General features: G+C 52.4%; 1 protein-coding gene across 2 annotated transcripts; it reads right to left on the bottom strand.

Annotated features, from left to right (window-relative positions):
• Positions 1–1,071: 1,071 nt before the first annotated feature.
• Positions 1,072–25,535, bottom strand: ABRAXAS2 (abraxas 2, BRISC complex subunit). Of its 2 annotated transcripts, XM_075534574.1 has the most exons (11): positions 25,238–25,535; positions 21,425–21,484; positions 20,295–20,616; positions 16,725–16,815; positions 13,236–13,272; positions 11,358–11,424; positions 8,299–8,489; positions 7,625–7,744; positions 5,491–5,575; positions 4,747–4,861; positions 1,072–2,424 (listed from the first exon to the last, which is right to left on the bottom strand). In XM_075534574.1, coding segments are annotated over exons 2-11 (1,479 nt in total). In that variant the 5' UTR covers positions 21,427–21,484; positions 25,238–25,535; the 3' UTR covers positions 1,072–1,975. The 2 variants fall into 2 exon arrangements, with proteins under 2 accessions (XP_075390689.1, XP_075390690.1); XM_075534575.1 differs by lacking the exons at positions 20,295–20,616; positions 21,425–21,484; positions 25,238–25,535 and adding an exon at positions 19,531–19,753.

The raw sequence follows: 25,535 nt of genomic DNA, 5'->3' as shown, positions 1-25,535 counted from the left end.
AAGGCTACGGCCCACTTACTAAAACTTGCTGCAAACTGTCACCATAGCTTTTGGAAGAGGGAGGCGTTTTGTTTCTCTGGGAAGGCATTTCCCCCCTCCCCCCACCCAAACACTCACACAATTCCTGTCGCCTGCAGTGTCCGAAGGCCCACGGCAGCTCCAAGGACTCCTTTTGACAAGAGGGTTTCCCATCACAGGAGGAACTCCGGGGGACTTTCAAGATGACATTTTACACTCAATGGGACTCAGTTCTCTGTCACTCCGATCCTCGCCCAAGTCTCCTCGAAACCACCATAAACATTTGAATCAGCTGTCTTTTAGGGTTTCTCCTGCACCAGCCTGACAAAGAGCCCAGAATGAGGATGAGATTACGATTTCAAAGAGGCTACCAGGAACCCGCAGACGTGGCAAGGCCAGGCTTGGCCGAGTGCCATGAGGAGACACGCTGTTGGTTGTCAGGTTGAACCTGTGTGGCACAATAATATCTTCCTGTCCAAATCCAAAGAGAGGAAATGGCCCCAGCTCTTAAAACAAACAAAAAGAGCCTAACGAAAAAACGAAGCTCGCACTGGCACCACAGAGCTGCTGGGTGGAGGCTGATAAGATGGGAACTGTCCTCCACAGCCTCCATCAGAGGCGGAGGCAGTTAGAAAGCAGAGGCCGACACTGGGGTTCTATGGAGGACAGCGGCTCTCGCCACCCCGGGCCAGTTCAAATGGCAGGCTCTCCATTATCTCGGGAAGTGGAGTTGGTGGGAAGATGCTCTCGTGAGAAACCAGACCAGTTTTGGAAGGTGGAGGGTAAGGCCTTCGGCCAGCTTGCGCCCAGTCCGGAGGCAGTAGCTCCAAAGGGTTACCTCTGGGGCTCACTGGGTCTTCAATGGTGGGTCTCGCCCATTCCACACGAGCCTGCGTTACGTTACCCCCCTGCGCTCTCGCGCCTTCACCCCCAAACCAGAAGAACAGTCAGTAAGAAATATAATACAAGCATAACCCACCAGGTCCTATACCTTCCACAATGATCCCCCGGGGTAACTAAAAAAAGTATGATTATTCAGATTTAAAACCAATCTTTATTCACCAAGATTCCCACAAGTTTATGAAATGTGTTTCCTCCACAAACCAAACCAAGGGGAGGGTTTGTCAGAAGAGCTACGTGAGTCATGTCCCTGACATACTGAGTCCAGCATCTGGAATTGTGTGGTCCGGGACTCCTTCCTGTGACCGGAGTTCCAGGCTCTGGACCAGCAGCCAGAGATGTGGCTGGTGCAACACAGTTGCCACTGTCACCCCCGAGAGAAAAATAATTCATTTATTGTGTAACATACTTATTTGGATGATTACTGACTGGTAATTAGTATTTCTACATGTTTTTATTTTTCTGAAAATTTTAAAGGCAACCATTTTAAGGGACAATACGTTATCAGGTGAGTAGAAAAATTAAAGCGGCCACAGAGCCCTCTTTGAACCTCACAGAGCCATGCAGACGGGAGGAGGGGCCTGGTGGGCCAGCCAGGCTTCTGGGTGTTTTCAACAGTCCCTTTCTGGCAAAGACAGATTTGGCTCACCACGGGAAGCAGCGCTCTGAGGCTGCTGTGGAGCTCGCATCCCTCTGAGAAAGTAAACGTGGAGGCGTGCTCATGGGAGAGGTAAGTTCTGATCCAAGGACGATCCACAGACTAACGGCTGCCCGTTTGCTGTCAAGAACCGAAACAACTCGGGTCGTTTCACTGGGGCCAAAATTTACCAGGACGGCTGAGAATCACACCAGAACGGGTCGCTGTGATTATCGCCCTGGCTCGGCCAAGAATCATGCTCACCGCCTGACCAGCCAGGAGCAGCGGGCAGGCCCTGGGCTCCGGCTAGTTTGGGGCACGGGACTGAGCCCCGAGGCCAAGGGTCCCTCAGACTCAGTCCTCGGGTCTCTCAATCAGCAGTAAGAAAAGGAGCGTGGAGTGGAGAGTGCGCTCGCGTCGCTACATCGGGGAGGGCCGAGTATCCCTGGAGTCCCCGTCAGGATGTGCCAGGGGCCTCGCCTCCCGGGGATCCGGGGAGTAGTCGCTGTGGGCGGGCTCCATCAGATTCTCATAGTCACTGTCGTCGGACCCGTCCACGCTGTCCCCCGCTGTTCTTTGGGAAGGAGGGAGGTCTGCCCCACTCGAGGGGGACTTGAGCCCTCCGCTGGTGGACGCATAGTTGGAGGAACCCACGGCTTGAGGACGAGGCATAAAGGCGGAATGGCTCAAAGTGCTTTCCTGATTGTTGGGGTGAAAATCAGAGTAAGGAGGAGGCGGGTCAGAGGCCTCGGCATCTCCAAGTGTGCTTCTGCCTTCAGCTGCGAACCCTGAGTAGGGCGTCCGAGGGCTGAACCCCGGCTCCAGAGCGTCAGCCGGCAGCTGTCTGCTCAGCACGGCCAGCTGCACGCCTGCGAAACAGACAGAAGAAACACTGTCACCCTTTGTGTCTTCTCGAAGCCTTTCATCTCCAGGCCGTGGACAGCCCACCTGAATTCTCTAGAAGGGGTCACTGCTCCCCTCCTCACTTATCGACAGGTTTCGCTTCCAAAACCAAGGCCAGTGTGTGAAAATTGGCATTATGGGAAAATGGATAAATGATGTCTTTATACAACAGTGAAAACACCAGGAATCGGGGGTCTGCTGGGCCGACCCACAGCCTAACTATCAACGCCAGGCTCCCTCTTACTCGGGCATCCACTGGGGTCAGATATAGTCATCCGTGTGCACACGGGTCAGGCTGTGGGGCTTTCTTTCACTATCTGTGGAAAGACGACGTCAGTAACGAGATGCACGGCAAGTGAGGTATAGATAGTATAGTTATTCTACATTTCCAGAGGACTTCCTGTTTGCAATCGCTTTCAGACATACTTCATTTAAACCTCCTGGTCACCTCCCGAGCCACCATCGTGACACGACATTTGTGAAAGCCTCAGCACCTCTGTCTGTCTGCCACTCCCTCACCCCAACCCCAGAGGTGGTCTGCAAGGTTTCCATTGCCGCCGTTGTCCTGTTTCTGCAGCACAGCCAGAGACCAGGGTCAGAAAGACTCAGCTGGCTCCACTAGGTTTCTCACAGGAGCATGTGGGCAACGGGACCCAGGACGACTTTCACTTTCTTTGTTCACTTTTAACTCGCATAGGAGGGTGTGTTATTATCCGCCCCCTTCCGAGTGTGTTATTTTTATGACCAGACACGTGTTGCTTGGAGTTGTTTTCAAGGGCTCGGGGGAAGGACGGGCTGTGGGACTGTTTCGAAGCACTGTCTGAAGGACTGTGAGCGGTGGCTCCGTGCCTGGGGAGTGGGCCTCCTAATGGCGGCTTTTCTGCCTTGGGGAGACAGGGGGTGTCCGTGCGTCTGTGGGGATCATTCTAGCGAGCGAGGTCTCTGACGTGAGGCCAAGCACTCCAACTCAGGAATGCAGCCAGTGGCAAGGCCTGGCCAGCCTCACTCGCTGTCCCCACTGACTGACGTCCTCCTGCTTCGGAGCTGCACTGCTTGCGTTCTGCACGCCAGCTTTATCGGGGTGCGCGCGTGTGTGTGTGAGAGAGAGAGAGAGAACGCGCGCAGGCACTCGATCAAGCACATAGCTGGGATCATGTTGCTTATGCAGTTTTAACGCAGGCTGTGGTTGCTGTTAGCTGCGGTGAGGTTGGACCCTGACAGGTGTGTATCATGTCCCCAATTGACTCAAACATGTGATTACATGGTGTTACAATTACTCTAGTAGATAGTGCCTCACTTTCTAGAATGATAAAGCTGAAGTTAACCTTTTTGTGTGTAAGTCCATGTTTGCATCTTTGACTGTTTCTAGAAAAAGTCTAAGGGCTATAGCTACTTAGGCATCAGTTGTCCGGTTATGTAGGCTCCAACTTGAAAGGGATTCATTTCAGTAGTCTTACGGTTCCTGGGAGGTGGAGTACAAGTGGAGATGGGGGCACAAGTGGATAAGATGACTTGTCAGAATGTGGGTGGTCCGAACCCACCCAGAGCTGCCTGAATGGTCACAATTCTGAAAGCACTGAGCAGCGGTGCTCTGCACCACGGGTCACCTTGAGCAGAGGGTCAACTCGAGGACAACCTGCAGCACACGAGCATCCTTGGGATGTGAGGGGTGACTTGGCCTCGCCCGCTAAGGGAAAGCGGCCATGGGATGGCCCTCTCGGCAGCCCCAGGGAGCATTCCTGCTGGGTCCTACAGGGCCCCCGAGAGGCGGGCGGGGTTGACTCGCTGGCAGTGGGCTTGGGGTCACCACACTCAGACCTCTGTACACCTGGCAGTCTGTGCCGGAGTGACAGGAGACACTTCCCCACCAGGGGGCCCACACCTCTCAACCTCCTCGTGTTCCTACACATACACCCGAGGCACGGCTGTGGCTCTGACGGGGAGGCGCAGATGGTTAAGAGCACCTGAGGGCGCGTCTGTCGTGGCTGTCTGTCCTCACCAGCCACAGACATCAGTGGTCCTCCTGGTCAGGGGCACATACACTCACAGCGGTCACTCCTGGGCTAGAGCCTCACTCTCTGCCACCTCTCTCGCTCGCTCTCCCTGGTGAGGAGACGGGAAGGAGGGTGAGAAGCCGGCACGCCTTGGAACAAAGAAGGCCTGCCCGCTGGCCCACCTGCACTGGGGACTTCCGCGTGAAGAAGGATTCTGGTACATTCCTTTGGCATTTAATTTTTGTACACAAAGCGTCTCTGTGGCCTGAGTGGTAAGATCCGGCAGAAACTTACGCTTTTCTTGTTCTTTTTCCGTTTTCCTCTGAGTGATCTGTCTTTTCAATTTGTTCACCTCTGCCTGACAAGCCTCCACAACCTGCTCGCTCTTCTCCACATCTGCGCACACTGCCTGAAGGGAAGGGGAACAAGCAGTGAGCTTCCAATCCAGGCGGGCCCGGGGGCGGTGACACTGGTCAGGCGTCTGGGCGAGGACAGCCCTGCGAGCTGATCGCTGGCGGAACCAGGGCAAGAGCTCATCTGTTCCACTTCCCATCGTTCTTACTGGGAAGGACAAAAGCTACCATAGGAAGGAGATGCTTTCGGACAGGACACAATGCAACAGCACAAAGAAACCAATGAAAAACCGGGAGAGGACAAAAATAGATGTTTCTCCAAAGAAGAGCTGTGAACGGCTAACAAGGACACTCATCATTATGGGAACGCGAACCAAACCTGGAGGAGACACCAGGCCACACCCTGGGACGGCCGTCCCTCCTTTGGGGACCGCGTGCTGGGGCAGCCGTCAGGAACGGGTGAGGGGTACCACGGTTCCCTCTCTGAAGGCAGGCGCTGCCCAGTGGGGGGAGGGGGGTCAGGGTGAGGTGGGGTCTGCTCTGAGGCGGAGCTGGCAGAGGCCTCGACTCCTGGTGAGCTCCTCTAACCCCAGGATAGGTCCGGGGCATCCCTGCTCAGGCAGCCGGGCAGACTCCAGCAGAAGGAAGCTGGGAGAGCAAGCGAGCGGGCCGTGGGAGCCGCTACCTGCACTTTCTCCTGGAGTGCGTTATAGACCTGGTAGATGGCCCTGATGTCCTTCATGACTCCGTCCTTGTCAAAGAAGTCCGTCCTGGAAGACACAAGGACATGTCACCCGTGAGCATCATGGCCAAGCCAGAGAGCCCTCCCCGCTTCCCGTCAGGGCGGAGGCTGAGCCAGGGGCTCACACGACAGGAATTGCAGGAGAGAGAGAGAAGAGTCCTGGTAATAGGTGAAGCCCCTGGAACCCCTGCTCGGACACCACGCTATTAACAGTTGGCAGGTTTGTCTGGGGCGGCCAAGATCTACCACGCCCCTGCTTGGCTCGTGCCTGCCTCTCAGAGAGGTCACTCTGGGGACAGTGCCCTGCCTCATATTGACACTGCGCCCTCACAGAGCTTCACAAAGCTTGAGGGAAATGGAATGGAAAGATAAGGTGAGCCCCTCGGGGGTTTGTACTTATTATTTTAAATCATTTTATTGGGGCTCCTACAGCTCTTATCAGAATCCATACACACACCCACTGTGCCAAGCACATCTGTGCATCGGTTGCCCTCATCTTCTTTCTATTTGAGCCCATGGTATCAGCTCACACTTCCCTCCCTCCCCTCCCCTTCCTTCCTCCCTCATCAACTCTCGATAACTTAGAAATTATTATTTGTTCATGTCTTACACTGACGTGATGTCTCCCTTCACCCATTTTTCTATTGGCCATCTGGGAGGGGATTATATGTAGGTCATGGTGATCTGTCCCCCCCCCCCCCTTCCCCTGCCCATCTGGTATCGCTCCTCTCATTGTTGGTCGGCCCTGAGGGGTTGTCTGTCCTGGATTCCCTGTGTTTGCAGCTCTGATCTGCACCAGTGCACATGCTCTGGTCTAGCTGGATTTGTAAGGTAGAATTGGGGTCATGATAGTGGGGAGGGAGGATGGGAAGCATTAAAGAACTAGAGGAAAGTTGTGTGTTTCCTCAGTGCTATGCTGCACCGACTGGCTCATCTCTTCCTTGTGACCCTCTGTAAGGGGATGTCCAATTGTCTACAGATGGGCTTTGGGTCTCCACTCCGCACTCCCACTCATTCACAATGATATGGTTTCTTGTTCTGAGTCTTTGATGGCTGATACCTGATTTCATCAACACCTTGTGATCACACAGGCTGGTGTGCTTCTTCTATGTGGGCTTTGTTGCTTCTCAGCTACATGGCCACTTATTTATCTTCAAGCCCTTTAAGACCTCATACACTATATCTTCATAGCTGGGCACTATCAGCTTTCTTTACCATATTTGCTTATGCACCCATTTTTGTCTTCAGCAATTGTGTCAGGAAGGTGAGGATCATGGAATGCCAGGTTATTAGAACAAAGTGTTCTTGCGTTAAGGGAGTACTTGAATAGAGGCCCAATCTCCATCTGCTACCTATTTAATACTTCACATATAAATATATACATACATAGATCTAGTTTGCTATCCTACTATATATTTACATATGTACATGCCTATATTTAGACCTCTAGAAATGCTCTTTGCTTCCTAGTGAACTTTTATCTACACCGGGAAACCCCAAACTGCCCAGCCTGCTTTCCTGTGGAGCTACTCGGCCGCGGTGGTGGGCGCTGAAGTGGCAGGCTCTCGGCCGCTGCCTCCACCAGGAGGGCGGTGCAGGTCTCGGGAGCTACACTTAGCTTGCAGACCCTCGGGGACGCACACACGAGCCAAAGTGTTGCAGCCATTGCGAGAAAGGAATATGGCCACTGATAACAGGCGGCTTGGTTTGGTAAACTGACTCCTGAGGTGGAAGAGGGTGTGGCTAGACGGTGGTGAGGGTCAAGCTAAGGACTGGCCAACTGGTAAGGCAGAAGAGCCTCCGGTGCCCCCTGTTCTGAGGCGGAAATTGATTCTTAGAAGCGAAATCACTGTATGTGAACAGTATTCTTTAAAAGCCTTCAGAGGTACTTCTGAGACACATGTGCATGTGGAGAGAGCCACATACAGCTCCCGGGTTGCAGTGGGCCGAGCAGGCTCTAGAGAATGACCCCACCGAGCAAACTCGAATCACGCCCCCCTCCACCAGTCTCTCAACGCTCTGATCAAAGCCGCGCCAACCGTGTGAGGGCAGGGCTTCCCCAGCGCTGCCGCCTTACCCGTGCTCTTTAATCACGTTGGCGTAGCTCTGCGAGGTGTTTGGCACTGAAGACACTCTGTACTCCTGCTGGCTGGTGTTGCCGAGGTTGGGCACGGCAAGCGACAGCCTCTGGTTATAGCTGCGGGGAAGTGAGAAGAGGTGGGGGAAGAGCCCGCCTCTGGCCCGCCTGCCCGCACGAGGTCCTGGAGGGGGGCTGCATCTCGGATGTGCTGCTCAGCAGGAGGTCTGCGGGCATCGGCTGGCCCCTCGAGGATGTGGGCACCAGAAAGAACTCTGAGAGACTGGTTCGCATGAGGAGGGGGGAAGGGCTGTGGCTACACATGGCGAGAAGGCAGGCAGCCTTGGAAGCTCAGTGGGGCAGTTCAAAGCTGTCCTGAGGGGTTGCTAAGGGCGGGGAGGGGCTCCGGCAGTGGGCTCGCTTTGGGGGTTGGTTGCTGCCTATATACTCAACAACAATAAAAGACACACTATTTGAAGAAGGAAAAACCACCAGTAGAAGCTCATCTGGAAGCCCCTGGAGGGCCGAGGTCATGTGGTGTGCGTGCTGCCGGTACCGGAGAGGCTTTTCCTGGTAGAGGATCTGTGTGGGCCGTAATGCGTGGCAAAGCCACCAGTTGCCACAACTTGCCCAGCATGCCTGGTACCGGCAGCGGCTGGGAAAGCACGCCTTACCTCCGGTTTGGCCTGAAGAGGACGTATTCTAAAGCATGGGTGGAGCTGTTGGCGGTGGAGATGAAGCTGAAGAGGAGGAAGACGAGGTCTGGCACACCCAGGATCCTGGTGAGCTGTTTGTGGAGAAGCTGCTCCCTGTAGGACATCTGCTGCTGCGTGTTCCGCCGAAATCGGTACCAGCCAATGACTTTCTGCAAGAAAAGCCACAGCAAACACACCAAGGTGGCATGAAGTCCCACGGGCACTAAGGTGCAGAGCGGCATCATTTGCAATGGTGAAAACCGGAATGCCCAATGGTCCACCAACAGGTAAACAGACAGACAAGCAAATGTGGTCTCCCCAGGTGTGAGAGCGTGCTCAGTGATAGGAAAGACAAAGCTGCTGGTATCCACCACAGCCGGGGCTCGAGGGAAGTCCGCACCAAGAAGGTGGCGCTCTGTCCCCGCCAGAGCGAGGCTAGAAGGTGAGCACTGACGGGCATCGAGCCGAGCAGGGGCGGGCGTTCAAAGGGACATGAGGACACCTTTCACAGGATGACTCTGTCCTTCGTCTAATGGCAGAAATGACTTCATGGGTGTATTGCCATGAAGCCTACGACACTCTAAATGTGTGTGGATGATCGTACACAAATTGCTTTATTTCATTTGCATTTTGCTCTGAAAAGTAGGAAGCCAAAAAGATCCTCCTACCATCCGAACCAATGAAAAATACGGTGCCAAGTTCCTTCCCGTTGGTGATTTTGATGATTCTACTGTTCAGAGCTAAGTGAGCTGCTAGGCTCCTGAGAAGTGGGCCTTGGAAGCTGGAGGACATTTATAAGAGCTTCAGTTGGGACGCAGTGAACGATCATGAGCTCTTTCCTTAAACCGTCTATCTACAATGGCAGAGACCACAGTGACAGACACGGTGACTCGGTTAGAGGGTGCCTCTTCTAGAGCAACGGGCTCAGCACCGGCCGTGGGGAGCATCATCTCTGGCTGTGTCCCTCTGTCCTCGGGAAGACACTGGCGGGGCTGCTCCACTGCCTTTATCTGTTTCAGAGCAGACACTTCTATAAGGCAGGCAGCTCCCTTCTAACTTGCCTTATTTGGCCTTCGCTTCAACCCTGGGGCGAGGAAGCTCTGTAAACACCACGTGGGCTCGACCGGAGCAGCAACAGGGCGCAGGAGGCCCCCCTCAACCACAGCCACGGGGCTCGGGCAGGGCAACAGAAGCCTTTCTGAGGTGAAGCCACCATTTGTGACTTCTTTGGGGACAGTCACAAATCTAGAATCAATTGTAAAGCTTTCCAGCCATGGAAATATTAAATACCCTTTCTACTTTGATGCTGGGAATTTGGCTTTTTACCAGGGGAGGGAGGAGGAGGGAGGAAGGAAAGAATGGTGTTTAGATTCTGTATAAAGCACCAGAAAAAACACACTGGAATCAAAGCCATCGTTACGACCCTGACTGAACCGGAAGGAAAACCAAGCATCTCTAAGTAGATTTTACTCATAATCGTGCAGGAAAGCATATGTTTTAGCACAAAGCCTTATAAGCCAAAGCTACAGATCAGCTTGCCGCTTATTGGAGATTCTTGGCCCTGGGAGCAGCGGTCAGGCAGACTCCAGCTAACCATGGGCTCCCTGCGCCGCAGTGGGCAGCTCAGGAGGCACGACCTGGCTGTCGCTCAGCGCCTGACAGGTATCCTAAGGAAAGCCATTTTCCTTCCTTCTGACCTTTTTCTCCGAACTCCCAACTTGCTTACTGACGTGTGGGTCTTTTAGCCTGTGCAGGAGACACGCCAGCAGTATTGTATTTCCCTGAGAACACACGCACGTCAGAAAGGCCGAGAGCTAGTGGAGTGGCCTCCTCGGGCCACGTGGGGACCGAGCCTCACCGTGACCTCACCGTGTTACGACGCATGTCTTCACTGACAGCCCCCGCCGACCAGCTTCTCTACAAGGCTTTCCAGTGTACACGTTTTCCTGTTTGACAAGCTGAAAACTCTTACTGGTCTACTTGAAATTAAAATGAGAAAAACTCAAGAGATAGGTGAACAGCCACCTATCTTTCTGAGGTAAATCTCCCATGGAGAGAACGGAGAACTCACGTGTGTCAGAGTTACGTGTAAGTTGCAAGGTTACAAATACGCCATCGGAAACACTGCGGTCGAGAACTTGGGCTCACGGCACTTTATGCGGGCAGACCTTCTACAAGCACGCCGACAGAACCCTCAGTAGAAGGCCTGCTGGGAGCACGTCTTGTTCAACTTTAGGGGAGTGGAAAGGAGAAGCGTCCCCAGAATGTTTGGTTACAATCTCCATGCTTAGGACACTCTTTCCCGCAATTGTACGGTTCATCTACAGGCAGCAGATTTGCAACCAGAGAAGGAAGAGGCTTTCTGCTCCGGGAAAGGGCTACAGTCTCTAAAGTTCACAGCGCAGGTCTCTCTGTCCTGTAGGGTCGCTATGAGTCCACACTGGCTCGATGGCAGTGAGACAGAGAGGGAGGTGGGTCTACAAAATTACTTTTTTAATGACAAGGTAGGAAACCAGACAACCCACAGTCAAAGAATGCAATGTCCTCGATCCTAGTTCATTTCTCTTTTCTGACACGCGCGTCAGCTGGACTCATGGTTCTGTCTATGGCTTCACACCGGACATCTGCCTTTCAAATCTTCACCAGGTAACAGAATTTGCACACCTTCTCACCAAATTTCATCGTCCCACGTTCCTCCCTGTTTGGTCTTTCCGGGGCAATGAGATACAGAGGGCTCTTCTGAACCCGGCTACTGGGCGGCAAGTAGAGCTTACCTTTCTTTTTAAAAATCATTTTATTGGGGGTTCTGACTGCTAACAATCCATACATCCACTGCATCAAGCATAGTTGTGCATATGTTGCCATCATCCTTTTCAAAACATTTTCTTTCTACTTCAGCCTTTGGTATCAGATACTCATTTTTTCCTCCCTCTCCCACCCTCATGAAGCCTTGATAAATTATAAACTATTTTCATATCTTTCACCATCTGCTGTCTCCCTTCCCCCGTGTTTCTGTTGTTCTTTACCCCAGAGCTCACCTTTCTGTGCTCCTTCAGAATCCTGTCCAAGTTCTCCTCATTAACTTTGCTGGCGTAGTCATAAAAACTGGTGTATTTTGTTAAAAGGAAAAAACATTTTCGGTTACATTAAAATCACACGGTATTGTGATATGGGCATTCTTAGTGGCCTCTAACCCTAAGAGTTGGTACCCAGGATAAAGTGGCTTGCCTTCCACAGGCACATGGAGAGATACTGGGCTCCATGCGTCAGTAAAATGAGGCCTCTTTTGGACCACAGGATATTCCAGAGTGTGCTTCCAGCAAGAGCTATTGCTTTCACATGTAGACATTGATACCAAAATGCAGGGTTTCCAGTGACTGTCGCATCTTTGGTTTCTAAGTGTCAATTCCTTAGGAAATAAACCTGGGCGGCAGTTCATTCTCTAAGGGTTTCCTGAGGGAAGGGGAAGGGGAACGAACATTTCCATGAAAGACTGCAGATGCCCCAGGCTGCACTGCCTTGTGCTCCCCTATTGCTGCCTTCGGTCTAGCCTCCATGCTGGGAAGACAACAGGGTTCGCTTCTATTTTTGTAGCTCAGACATGGAGGGCGAGGGACTTGCTCCAATCACAGGGCGGGTAGATGAAGAGCTGGGGTTGGAATGCAGGGCCAGCTAGCTCGGCCTAAGCTGCTCCCCTCTGGACAAACCCACCTGGCCCAGAGCCTGGGTGAGTGGACCTCCTCCAGCACAGCTGGTAGGTGTAGGCATGCCCAGGGCCCATGAGGCAGGAGGGAGTTTCCAGTACAGCAGGCAGAGTCAGAGATCCCACGTCCAGTCCCAGTTCTGCCTCTCACTGTGCGGCCAGGACAAGTCCCATGGCCCAGTGGGCCACCACTTCCTTGTTGGCCAAAGAAGGGCTTTGATGTGAGCAGGCGATCTGTAAGGCTTTTTCCCTAACCTCTAAGGATCAAGAGGCCATGATTTTACAGTCAGGCAATCCTTGTTTGGGTGCCACTTTGCTGGCAGGGCTTTAAGGAATTCCCCAGAGGGGCGAGCAGGGCGTGCCTGGGGGCCTAGGGCAGTCAGGGCAATGCTGACACATCTGGTGATGAAGCAGAAGCAGGGTGTGGAACAAGACCTAACCCATTTGCTCCAAGTTACCGGCCTCCCTGCCATAAGGTGGGACTGACTTGGACAATGACCCTCTGGAACCATCACCAAATAGTGGTGTGTGTGTGTGTGTGTGTGTGTGTGTGTGTGTAGTGGGCATTTGAAATAGTTTAAATGGTACCCTGGGTGGTGGCCAGGGAGCAGCAGCAGCCCGGGGAGTGGGACTCCTGGCCCTTTCTTCCCCCATCCCCCCATCCCCCCGAGCCTCCTGCTGACTGTTCTCTCCCTCCAGATCCTCTCTCCTCCCATTGCCTTTGCCTTCTGTTCTCCGGTTGGTCACCAGAGAGACCTGGTACATATTAAACACAAGAAGAAGGTTTGCCGTTCTCTTTCTTTAAAAACTTAACTTTGAACTCTAAATATTTTATGTGCCTCCTTAAAAACAACCATTCGATGATTCTCTCAACATGCAGTCCTTGCTTAGCTCCTCCCTGTGTGGGTGAAGAACCCAGTAAGGAACAAGGACTGACTAGGTTTAAATCATGAACTCATCGCCCTAGAACTGAGAGATGCCCACTCAGCTGCGGAACACCTCCACCCTAAATCCTGAGGCCAGATTGACATGGCTCTCCCCGAACCCACCCTGACCTAGTGCCTAGTTCCTGGCTTGCCCTCAGTAAGCAAGTTGCTGCGGTACCTCACTTCGCCACTCCCCCCATTTCCTGAGCCCTCAGCGGCTATAGGCCTCAATCAATCACTCAGGCTTTGGATCTGGCTCAAGGGCGACAAGGAAGGGGGTGACTTACCTAAACAGTCTGGAACAAGGCTGATGGTTATGGATTTCTGAAATGAGAAAGAGAGCAGAGGGGTCTCCATTAAGCAGGTAAACACAAAACTGAGCCCAAACCCCGTGGTCATGTCGGTCCTGACCCTACGGGTACCCGAGACTTGGTCTGGAAACTAATCCTTCTCCATCGCTCAATATTCAGGTAACCAATGGATAAGAACAATATGAGCGAGGGAGGCATACTTTAGAATCATCAGCCATCTAAGACCAAGAGGGCAGCTTTTACCTGCGCTCCGAGCTCCGAGCTGGGGGCAAGGAGGAGGGAGACAGGAAGACGGAAAACGCGGGATGGAGATGGGATGAGTGATGTGGCACTGGAGGGATTGCAGCCCATACCGGGCATGAACGACAAAAAGTGTACCAATTGCTGAAGGGAAGACGGATCTGCTTTTTTACACCTTCATCCAATTCAAACATTAAAAAATGGGGGGTGGGGTCCCTAGTTGTCAATTCTGCACTCGGCACCCCCATAGCTGCCATCCACCGGCCCCAACAGTTTCACGACTGACCATCAGGAGGGGAAGACCTCGAAGCCACACACAGACAGCGCGTCCTGCTTCCCACAGGCAGCTACCGCTCCCCACCGCACTGCTGGCCATCTCCAAGCCCTCCTGGGAGGGAACAGGGCGAGGGCTCGGAAGAGGAGAGCTCTGTCTGAGCAGCGAGGCTGGCAGCCAGACGGTGGCTTTGCCGGCCTCACCTACACTGTCCCGAGTTCCCACACCTACCACCTCCCCCCACGCCCACTCCGCCCTGTGCACCTGCCCGTGTGCACACACTTCTTTCAGCCTCTCACCATGGGGGACGGCTGCTGCGGCCGCCCTCCTGCTGGCTCACAGCTCTCCCCCTTTCCTTCCCCTCCACTCTTCCCCAGGGACTGTCTGCGAGTCATTGAACTGAGGACTCTGTCTGCTACTGCCTCCTCCTGGCACTCCTGCAACCCGGAGTTGACAAGCTCCACTGGACAGGATTTCGTGGAGCCTTTACACAAAAGTGCACGCAAAAGAATCCAGTTTACATCCAACCTGCGCGACCTAACACCAAACCCGGCGCCATTGCGTCTGTGCTGACTCAGAGAGCCCCTGTGGGTTTTAGATTCACACATTTTTAACACGTAATAAATTTGGTCAATGTATTTTACTTCCGCCACCTTATTCAAGCTATGGCAAGCATGGGAGGGAGCACAGCACATGGGCCACTCCACCCAACGGCTGCCCTTTTGGTAAAGGTTGGCCCAGAGACCCCAGTTTGCATTCTCAAATATGCACGTCTTTTTGAATGAAAAACAGTGCAGCAGCAACTCACTTCAGATAACAACACTCAGAAGCACTTTCTTCATGAGGTCCACAACTGTTTATCAACGAATGAACCGAAGGGAGCTCATCAATAAAGCAAGAGATGGTTGTCATGGCACTGTGTTAGCTGGGGCTTCTTCGCACCTACAGTACCATGGAAACCGGCATTTCCTGCGAGAGCCAGGGGGTTATACATCAAAATCAGTAGTACACTATGCTAGGCAGCATTCCAACGATCTCACCACCATTCGGTTTCTTTAAAAAATCATTAGACACACCCTCCCGCACACGTCTCAGTCCTGGCCAGGCCTCTGGTGCCAATGGGCTCTGGACTTAGCCCTTCGTCCCCGAGCCTCACCACCTGTGATCTCTCGCCAAGGTTTCCTTCAACGGGAGCATGGTGGCGTCCCTCCAGCAGCTCCGTCTGGCCACCCAGGGCTACTACCGGTGCTGCGTGGGGTCCATGTTCCCTGGAGAAGTTCCTTGTCCCCTGGGGAAGCCATCCCCCACTCCTGGGGCTTCCCAAGGCTGACCAGGGCCATTGATGGACCAGCTTCTCCTTCAGGAAGGCTGCCGTGCCATTCATGGCTCTCGTGTTGGAGCCCCCAGAGCACCTGGGACCCCACCAGGCCCGTGATCTGGCAAAGGACACCAAGGGGAAACCCCCTAAGCAGTCCAGCCTCTCCAGCGCCAGGCCCTCCTGATCAGCCAGAACCCCCGGCAGGGCCCCTCCCTGCCTGCCTGAAGACTAGGCAGGCTTCGAATCAGCCAAGTGTCAGGTTCTTGTTATAGAAAAAAACCCAAAACACCAGAAAGAAATTGAGAGAGCCCCTCTTTACTGTCTACTCACATGTGCACTTTCCCAACCCCCACAGCCCATGGAAGTAAACTCAAAACCACACACACACACTAATAATCACCAGAAACATGTTTTTTGAATCATGCTGGTGGTTTGCTGGCATCACAGCTCGGATTACCAAATGCCCCTGACAGCCCGGCGCAAACAGTGCAGAGCTGCACAGATGCCCCTGGAGACCAAACATGCACGTAGGGTAGGGCCTGGGTCACAGAGTAAGCAGCTGTCCCGCCTCCACGCAGGCTTTCACTAACGGGTTGAAATGATGGCGAGTGAGCTTTAGTTTCAACCGGCTAGCTCACTCTTGTTGCTGCTGGATTTCACACCACTCATCTCCACATGGTGGTCTGGCGTCGCAGGCCAGCCTCTCCCTGGGTGCTCTCGGCATTCCCCGGCTCCTCATGTCCACCTCTGGCCAGCTTTCCTGTCCCGTCCTGCCCTCATAGCATCAGTTGGCCCTGGTCAGGCTTGCACAGACCTATTGCATCCTCCCCATCTGGTCCGTGGGGAGCTGGATGTTCTGCATGCTGCCCAGCACCTGCCTCACCCGGGGAAGCTCCTCCACAAGTGGCTGCTGGACACAGGAATGGAAGGGCCCCTGCTCTGTTCACTGGTTGTCAGGCTAGCTGCCAGGTGAGGTGTCAAGGTGCCGTGGAAAGGACAATGAGCCGAGTTACCAAAAGGTGGCAGATGCTGACAGGGAACACCTGCAGTAGGGCCTCACCTGCCCCTGCCACCTCACCTACTCTGATGGTTCAGCTCATTGCACAGGAGACCTGGAAGTACAGCCACTCTCACTGGTGACGCCCCATGAACAGCCAGCCAGGGTCCTTCAGGAAGGACCACACAGCACTTCCACACTGGCATGCACTGTAGCAGGAGGCAATGCTGGCAATGGGCCTCATCTGCATACCTGAGGCTATCAGTAACCATGGAGACTCAGGAATCCACAAACCCATTCATGGCTAAGAGAGAGCCTTATGCACAATACCTCAACTTATAGCTAATACCATATAGGACCACGTGCGGAAATGACCAGAAGAGACAACTGTACCCTAAGACCCCCAGCTGCGCTGCAGGAGAAAGAGGATGCTCTCTACTCCAGTCACAGTCTCAGTCTCAGAAATCCAACGTGGCAGTTCTAGTTTGTCCTCTAAGGGCACAGTGTGTCAGAATCGACTCGACAGCAATGAGCATGCACAGTTCTTAATCCTTTAGGTCAAAACGAAGGGAATGAGTCCTAGAACAAAATATGCAGTGTGAAAAAAAATTAAAGATCAGTGATAACTGTACTTACCAATTACTTGCAGAAATTCTGTGTTACTGATCTGTGAGTCACTGATGCTAAAAGTCTCCTCTTGTTTCACCTCCCCCAGCAAGAAACCCTCCTAAAAGAAAAGAGAAAAGCTGCAGGTTGAAGTAAAGACTGTTTCCACCTCAATCAAGGCATTGAGGACGCTATAATGTCATCATCATGTCCACAATAACCAAGTCAGCTTGCTGTGGAAACTACTCTTCCACAACACCAGCAATTAAGACTACAGCACCCTCAGCTTCATCTACTAACTGCCTGTTTTAAACAAAGACATCCACAAGACTTGCTGTGGAAACTACTCTTCCACAACACCAGCAATTAAGACTACAGCACCCTCAGCTTCATCTACTAACTGCCTGTTTTAAACAAAGACATCCACAAGACGAAGGGATGGTACTTCATCCCGCAAGTCTTCCCTGTTTTCATGGAGTCCACTGCCTCCCTTTGTTGAGTCTAACAAGCCAGGTCAGGGAGGGGCAGGATGCATGACGTATCTCACGCTGTGAGGCCACCTCTAGCTGCCCTCCTCACTAGGCTGTCAGAGGAAACGAGCGTTTCTCACAGGAATTTCATTTACGTCGCTCACACCCATGGAGAACATAACATACCCACCATCATCTGACGGGGACCACTCCCCCCCCCGGGCGGCCTGCCTCCACCCTCCTTGCCATTGCCCAACGGCTGACAGAGCAGAGATGCCCTCTTTCTCTGGCCAGGAGTGATGCTGAGCTGACTTGTCCTAGGATGCTCTCTCCCCACACACCCACAGGGCTTCCGCCTTCCCTTCACACAGGCCTTTGCTCAAGTGATAGCTTATCAGAGAGGCCTTTCCTGCCCAACACGGGGAGATAGCAACTGTCGGGCTTGCTGTGCCGTAATACATGGTTGTATAAATTAATAGACAGCCTTCCCCAAGGGTTTTGTGCTCGGCTAGCCGCCAACACTCAGCTCCAGCACCTGGCCTGCAACAGGCCCCACAGGAGCTTTACCCTTAGCTTCTATACTGGATTTGGGCGTGATTGTGGCATAACATTCGACATCAGCACAAACAAGGCTTTTCTCAAATTTAAATAATAAACAGATCTCTAAGAAACCCCTTTTATTTCATCAGTCTTTCGGCCATAATTCTCCCCACAAAAGAGCAGCTCTCTGTAACAGAGTTGCTTAGATCACAGTGAAAACACAAGAAGAATCCCCTCCGAACTTCCGACCTGAGGACAGCTACTTCCTCCTAGTGTTGGCAGGCTGTAAATTTAGCAGGTAAAAATGCAGGGCACTCAAGTTAAATCTGATTTTCAGGTAAACAACCAACATCTTATGCTAAAAAAAAATTCACTGTTTGTTTAATCTGGAACTCAAATCCATGTTTCGTCTGACAACTCCACTGCAGTTCTGTTTGAGGAAGTGATAGAAGCCAACAGCTACATCAAGACAAGGCAAGTATACAATGCATATACAATGCATACAAGTATACAATGTACACAAGGAATGGCTAATTGCCTACTGGTTTAAAGAGGCTTTCTATTCCGGTAAACAGTTACCCAGTGGGAAGCTCACAGGGCCAGTTCTATCTTGTCCTACAGAGTCGCTAAGAGTTGGCGTCAAGTCCACAGCATTGAGTTTTGAGTTTTGTTAATGAGCCACTGACACTTTATAGCAGGGACAGGTAAACTACAGCATAGGGCCAAACCTAATCCGGCCCACAAGCTAAGTAAGAACGGAGTTTCATTTTTTTAATGGCCAAAAAATACATTTAAAAATATTTTGTGAAATGTGAAATTCACATAGAATTCGCATTTCAGAGTCCACAAGTCAAGTTTCACTGGAATACAGCCTTCCAGGTGCACTCACTGTCCGTGGCTGCTTTCTCCCTGTGACAGCAGAGTTGAAGAGCGGGACAAAAGAGAGCATATGGTACCCCAAAGCCTAAAATATTTATGGTCTGATCCTTTACAGGAAATGTTTGCTAAGCCTGGCACTATAGGATGACTGGGTTTAAACTAATTTTTCCCTGAACAAAATGAATCAGTCTTTTAAAAATTAAATCCCTGGGTCAACTTTAAAGTTCTTTTGCAGTATTTCACATCTACCATTGCTCGAGGCAAGAATAAAATAAACATGCTTAGTCATCTGACACACAGATGCAAACCACTAAGGCTGATGAGGAGTTCCATGAAATCTAGCATGGGGCATGGCCCAGAGCAGATACTAAAGAGCTATCATCTGAGTAATATAGCCACGTGACGGCAGCTGGTAGGAAAACTACCCATTTTCAACAAGTAGTGGTTTATTCTTTTTGTTGTTGTTTATTCCTTTAAGAATCTTGCCTCAGGGTAAATTCATAGTAAACAGATACTCGTAGACAGTCTTTAAGAAACAGCGAGGGTTGGAAGCACCACAGAAATCCTACTTACTGCTTCCACGGACACACGGAACTTTGAAAACTAGGCGGCCAGAGTACCAAAGACCTTAGTGGTGCCCAGAGAGAGATGCTTCTGGAAAAACTCATGTTGTCTATATTCCTATCATTAATCTCCGATCAACATCAACACAGAAGAGATGAAAGGTACGCTCAACTTACTAATAAAATCACCTCCTAGTGAAATCGGTTTTTATTCATGGAAGTTATGATTGCTGACAGAAACCCAAATCCAGTGCCTTCTACTGCATCGTATCCTTTTGCTTTACACACACACACACACACACACACACACACACACACACACACGTTTAATGAATTGGGATCATTCACTGTTTAAACTTCCAACTTGGTAAGCAAATTAAATACCTGATTTAGGAGCAAACATTTATTTTCACCAAGAATTTCCATCCAGAGGTCAGGGACATTAAGGTTTGTCATTGAAGCAAGCAGGCTCTGCCCCGTTGTGAGCTCCAACAAAGGCTAAGTATTTCCGATCTCGCTCAAACGTGGGCCTGTCACTTCCCTATTTCACTGCGTCTCGTTCCGCGGTCTTCGGAACACTCGCCAAGGAACTAACAAGCAACTGCCAAGGAAAGCCGAGTGGACCCCGCACCTCGGCGCTCCACTTTACAGCCTCCACCCTGCCCCCGCCCCCGCCCCCCAACGACCGGGTGGAGGAAGTGACCAGTGACAACCGTGATTCCCCCGTCACACCCGTGACAACCTGGGAGACCGGCGGGCAGGCCTGGGAGCCTCGCCTCCTGGCTCCTTCCCGACCCCGGGCGCCCCTCATAAGCAGTCCAGGATCCGGACTCTCTGGGAGGGGCAGGCGCTCGGCTTCCCCCGAGCGACTCCTGACACTACTGGCCGCCCGAGGAGGGCAGCTTTGCTGGCTGGGTGCGGCGGCCCCGGGAGCGCCGGGCGGCGGGGTGCGCCGGGCGCGGGGGCCCATCCGGGGCCGAGGCAGCCCCGGGGCCGGAGGTCGCTGCGGCCGGGAGCAGCCCGAGCACCCTCCTCCGGCCGGCCTCGAGCCGGCGACGAACAGGGAGCGGGCCCGGCGCGGCCGCGGACGCCGGCCGGGGGCGGCAGCCGGAGGACCCAGCAGCCACGGCGGGGTTCCCGGCACCTACGTGGTCCGCGTTGCTGTTGGCGCTGTGGAAACACACAGCGCTGAAGGTGTAGCCCGAAATGGAAGCCGCCATGATGGAAATCTCCAACTCCCCCATCATGCCCCGCGGAGGGCAGACGGCCTTCCGGCAGACCCTGCCCCTTGGCATCCTGGGAAATGGAGTCCGGCGAGGACCCGGCTGGCCGCCTCTGGCCTTGGGCTGAGAGGCAGGTGAGCTCCGTGGGCCTCCAGCGCCCGCCCCTTCTGCCTCCGTACCCCAGACCGGTTTTTCTCTTTGCAAGTCAAAGTCGCAGTGGTAAAATCCCATGTTTACCGAGTTCCACCTGGACAGGAAGAAGAGAATACACATGAACACGATGTGAGATGAGTCAAAATGTACAGCTAGAATACTTAGAAGTGAGGACAATGAGATTTTTGTCTCACGCACTGTGGACATGTAGCCTTCCCTGGAAAAGGTCATAAAACCAAACTCACTGCCATCCCCACCCCATCGATACCGACTCACAGTAACCCTTTAGGGACAGGGTATTAGGACCCCCGGGAGTTTCTGAAACTGTAACTCTTTGGGGCAGTAGAAAACTCCTTCTCTACCCCGCAAGTGGCAAGTGTTTTCGAACTGCTGACCTAGCGGTTAATAGTCCAACGTGTAAGCACTCCGCCACCAGGGCTGTGATAGCAAAAGGAGTTAAGCCTTCAACCTGGGGGGTTGACACAATGGCTGCAACAATGGGCTGGAACCTAACAATTGTGACGGTGGGGGGTGTACGTTTCATTGTGGGCCCCATAGGGCGCTGTGAGTTGCAACCGGCTGGACAGAACCCGGACGAGAACCCACGCTGCCTTATTCAGAATGGCTGGAAGTGGGCAGAGGAGAGATGATGCTGGCTTAGAGCAGCGGCTCTCAACCTTCTTCAGGCCGTGACGCTTTCATAGAGTTCCTTATGTTGTGGTGACCCCCAACCATAAAATGATTTTCGTTGCTACTTCATAACTGTCATTTTGCTACTGTTATGAAACGTCATGTAAATATCTGATATGCAGGGTGTATTTTCATTGTTACAAATTGAACATAACTAAAGCATAATGATTAACCACAAAACAATATGTAATTATATATTGTGAAATAATTACATGTCTTCTGATGGTCTTGGGCGACCCCTGGGTTGCAACTCACAGGTTGAGAACCGCTGGCTTAGAGGTTGTCAGAAGTGAGACCGGTCAACAGTGGGTGCACATGAACATAAAATGAATGAGAAATCATAGTTAGATTTAAAACAAGTTAGAAATAACAGTGAAAACAGGGGCAGAGCTCACGTTTCTAAACATTGTTTTCCAGCTTGCTCCTTCAGAGCAGGGTTGCCGGTTTCCCGCAAGGCTCCTTAAGTAACTTGCCCAAGACCATCCCTCAGTTGGGACTAAGTCAAGACTGGAGCTCAGGCAGTAAATACGAAAGAAAGGGTGAGTGATGTCTGTCTGAAGGGAGTCTCAGGCTCCTCCAGAGCAAGCAGGGAGCTGACAGCAAGCTGGAACCATGCATGGACCTCGCACTGAATGTATGGCCCTCGGGAGTTTGCTGGGAAGCTGCTGCTGCAGTTTCTGAGAGGTGAGCTGTGAGCTGTGAACCCTCAAGGCCCCAGGCAGGTAGGGCCCATGGTGATAGGTCCCTACGACCCCGAGACCAAAGGAAGCCTGAAAGGATGGGTTGAGGGAAAGGCAAGGACCACACTGGGCTTTGGGTGTAGGTCCAGTCAGGGACCATGCTGACAGCCAGGAATCTGAACTGAGAACTGGGAAAGGCAGAGAGATTGATCAGCTTGGGGGCGGGAGGAAGGTGGCCTGATGCAATTAAAGTCTAGAGGGGATCTGAGGGAAAAGGCTGGAACTGGAAGCAACCAAAAACAAGAAAAGGAGCCCAGGTGGAGCTTCAGTTTAAACCCACCAACTGCTTCTTGGGGGTGGGATGCGGCTGTCTGCTAGATTCACAATCGGAAACCCTGTGGAGGACTGCTATGGTATCGACTCAATGACAGTGGGTTGGTGTTTGCTTGTTGTTTTTTTAAATAAGAGGAATAGCTAATATTTTCTGAGTATGAATTCCAGGTCAGGCTGCGTTCTGAATATAACTCACCTTGTGACCTTAAAAGACAAGGCAAAGCTGCCTCTGGGAGGGGGTTCTGAGACTGCAACTCTTGGCAGGAGTCAAAAGCTATGGCTTTCTCCCATTTATTAATATATGACCCTCAGTGAGGTGTACTGATACCATGGCTGCAAAATTGAGCTCGGACTTGGCTCCGCATGTGAGGATGGCGCAGGGCTGGACAATTTCTTTCTGTTATACCCGGGGCTGCTAGGAGTCAGAACAGCGATTCTGGGAAGTAGGCCCACTTTAATTCCTTGTAGGTGAGTCTGAGCCAACCTGTTTTGAGCATGCACCATGTGCCAGGCACGTGGCGCTTCCCAGGGGTTATCTCACTTACTCCCTGCAGTGGCCCCACAGGACAGGGGCTACCATCATTCTGCTGCATAGAAGGATTAAAGGAGGTCTATGGAAATTACACATGGTTAAGGCCAGGGCTCAGAACCAGACAGTCCAACTCCAAGGCAGGTGTTAGCTCCCCGCTCCTTTTTTTTTAATTGGCTCACTTCGGAGCAGGTTTTGATGGGAAACATGGAGGAGGGCTTTCTGGAAGGATTGGTTCATGGTGCTGACTGCTGCAGAAGACCGAGGGCGTGGCTATTTGGTTTGCCAGGTGAGATGTGTTTGGGAGCCCAGAGGAGTTGTAAGTGAACAGGACACCAGGCTTCCGGAGGGTGAAGAACAAGGGAGAGAAAGGCAATACAGACTACTGGGAGTCTCCCTCCTGCCTCGCCTGCAGGCCCCTGGCAGGAAGTACTGTTTTTTGGCCCATCCTGTTTGTCCCTGGTGCTGGGCAATCCTGCTCCCACTGCGCTCCTCCACCTCACCCAGATTCCAGTTGCCCTGGGTGACCAGCTGTGGTGCCCCACAGCTTTCAGTCAGATCCATCGTGCCTGGAGCAGAAGTGGAACTTTGAATAAACCATGGGCTTTTCCAGGGCCCCGTATTAACAGTGGTTTATGGCTTTTTCCACCACGCACAGCTAACACATCTGAAGTGCTGGCAAGATAAAAAAGAAACTCCAAACTGGCTGTCATGGAGTCTGTTCCAGTTCCCGTGGACCCTACAGGGCAGGTAGATCTGCCCCTGGGGATTTCCAAGAGAGACGGTAACTCTTTACAGGCATGGAGAGACCGGTAGCATAAACTGCTGACCTTGGGGTCAGCAGCCGACATGTAACCCCACACGCCATCAGGGCTCCCCGGCAAGAGAGCAGGTCAAAAAGGCCTTATCTTTCCCAGTGCCTCTTAATGAGAATGGAAAAGGTGTTCAGTCCCACTCAATGACACTCGGGCTCCCTTTGTCTAGCACTGAGCCCTCAGAGAGGATCAAACCAACCCTTTGTCCGGGGCAGCAGTCGTTAACTGGCCACCGCATCAGGGTCATTTATTATGTGGTAACAAGGCCATTCCAGCTCCTGAGTCCTTTGATCATTATAAACATGGATTCCCATCGACCCTTTCCCTATTCCTCCACCAGTGATGGTCTGAGATCTCGGACACCTTGTATAGAAGGTAAGACACAGTTAATCCTAATCAGGCTTTCTGTGAGCTGGTATGGCACAATTGACGTTGCTTGCCTCTGGGACTGGTTATTAGGCTTCTGTTTGCAGGGCAAACAGAAGCATGGCCTAGAAAAATGATCCCTTTAGGTTGGAAGGCAGCCTTGCAGGGGCCTTTAAGACCCTAGGATCCTGGACCACCAGTATTCCATTGCTGCTACCCACCGAAACAAAGGCTGGTTTTGGCCTGTAGAGCTCTCGCATCCTAGAACTGGACTGAGACCAACACTTAGGACCTAGAGGTTGATGTAATTTTGGGGGGAGGCCAATTTCAGAACATTTTTCCCACACTCCATGATTTAATCACCTTTAAAACGAGTTGTGTACTCACATTCATGTTCCCTACCCCTCCCGCTTTCACTGTTTACTCCAGAAATCCCCTCACCCTCCCCATCTCCACCCTCACCCCCCATCCCCTACAACCTCCTGCGTCAGTTATTTCTACGTGTCCACTCCTGTGCTTCACAAACTGGTACACCCAACAGAAACAATCAAAACAAGAACTAAATGAAGTGGTAAGGACAAGACAATAGTAATATTGGTCATACTTGAATTTTGTTAGTGTCATATTTGGATCACACTCATCGGGAACAATCTTCTAGCTCAAGCCACCTACTCCGTGGAGTCCCACATAAGGGAGAAAACAGAAGCACAGGGTAAGGGAGGCAGGCAAGCTGCATGGTGAGCGGCCGAGCTGTGGCTGGATTCTAGGCATCTTGACTCTCACAAGAGAGCCCAGATGTTGCCCATTGGGCTGATCCTGCTCTGGGGGAGAAAGACCGAGCTTTCTACTCCCATACCCAGTTATTGTCTCAGAAACTCACAGGGCAGTTCTACCTACCTAGTCCCATTGGCTATGAGTGGGCCTTGACTGAGGGCAGGGTGTTTGTTCGAGTTTGGACTCCCCCCTCCCCCAGTATTTTCACAGTCTACAGATCCTGGGATGGGCCCACTTGGGAGCAGTTACAGAGTATTTATTTCCCTGGCTATACATTCCCATGCCCACCAGCAAGGTCAAGTCAGAAGAGGCAAGAATTCTAGCCACAAATGAAGTTGGCTATCCCACTGGGGAAGACAAAGGCATGGGGCGGGGCGGTGATCCGGTGGCGCCCCGGCCTCCCCCCACCCCCTCCCCCAGCGATCTGGAGGGGGAGGGAGGAGGAGATGGGTACATCTGGTTGGACCAATGTCGACTTCAGGTTTTTGGTGTGGCTTCCTCACTGCCAATTGCTCCAGAAACCAATACCTGGAATGGAGCAATCCGATAGGAGGACAGCATTTCCCAGGCTGTCATCTAGACTGAAGCATGTGTCTCCCAAGGAGCCGAAGCTGGGTTCGAACCAACTACCTTCAGGTTCGTGACCGAACGCTTAACCACGGCGCCACCAGAGCGCCTTTCCTTAAAACAGCGGCACCTCGAAGAGAAGGTCTGGATCGGACGCTGGTTGAAGGATCCGAAGACGGAGTGGAGGCTCTGCGGGTCGACACCGGTGCTGGGGGGCTCCCCTGGGCGGCTCCCCGCAACCCCCGACCCTTTCCAGCCG

This window comes from Tenrec ecaudatus, chromosome 16 (genome assembly GCF_050624435.1).
Source record: "Tenrec ecaudatus isolate mTenEca1 chromosome 16, mTenEca1.hap1, whole genome shotgun sequence".
NCBI classification, from domain to species: domain Eukaryota; kingdom Metazoa; phylum Chordata; class Mammalia; order Afrosoricida; family Tenrecidae; genus Tenrec; species Tenrec ecaudatus.
This window is presented reverse-complemented; position numbering and strand designations above follow the sequence as displayed.

Bases quoted from the DNA above. Each gene is read 5' to 3' on its own strand.
- ABRAXAS2 (XM_075534574.1), bottom strand. The intron at 16,816-20,294 runs GTAGGTGCCGGG...CTTTTCTTTTAG, and splicing joins CCAACAGCAACGCGGACCAC to GAGGGTTTCTTGCTGGGGGA. The intron at 4,862-5,490 runs GTAGCGGCTCCC...CCTTCCCTTCAG, and splicing joins CACTCCAGGAGAAAGTGCAG to GCAGTGTGCGCAGATGTGGA.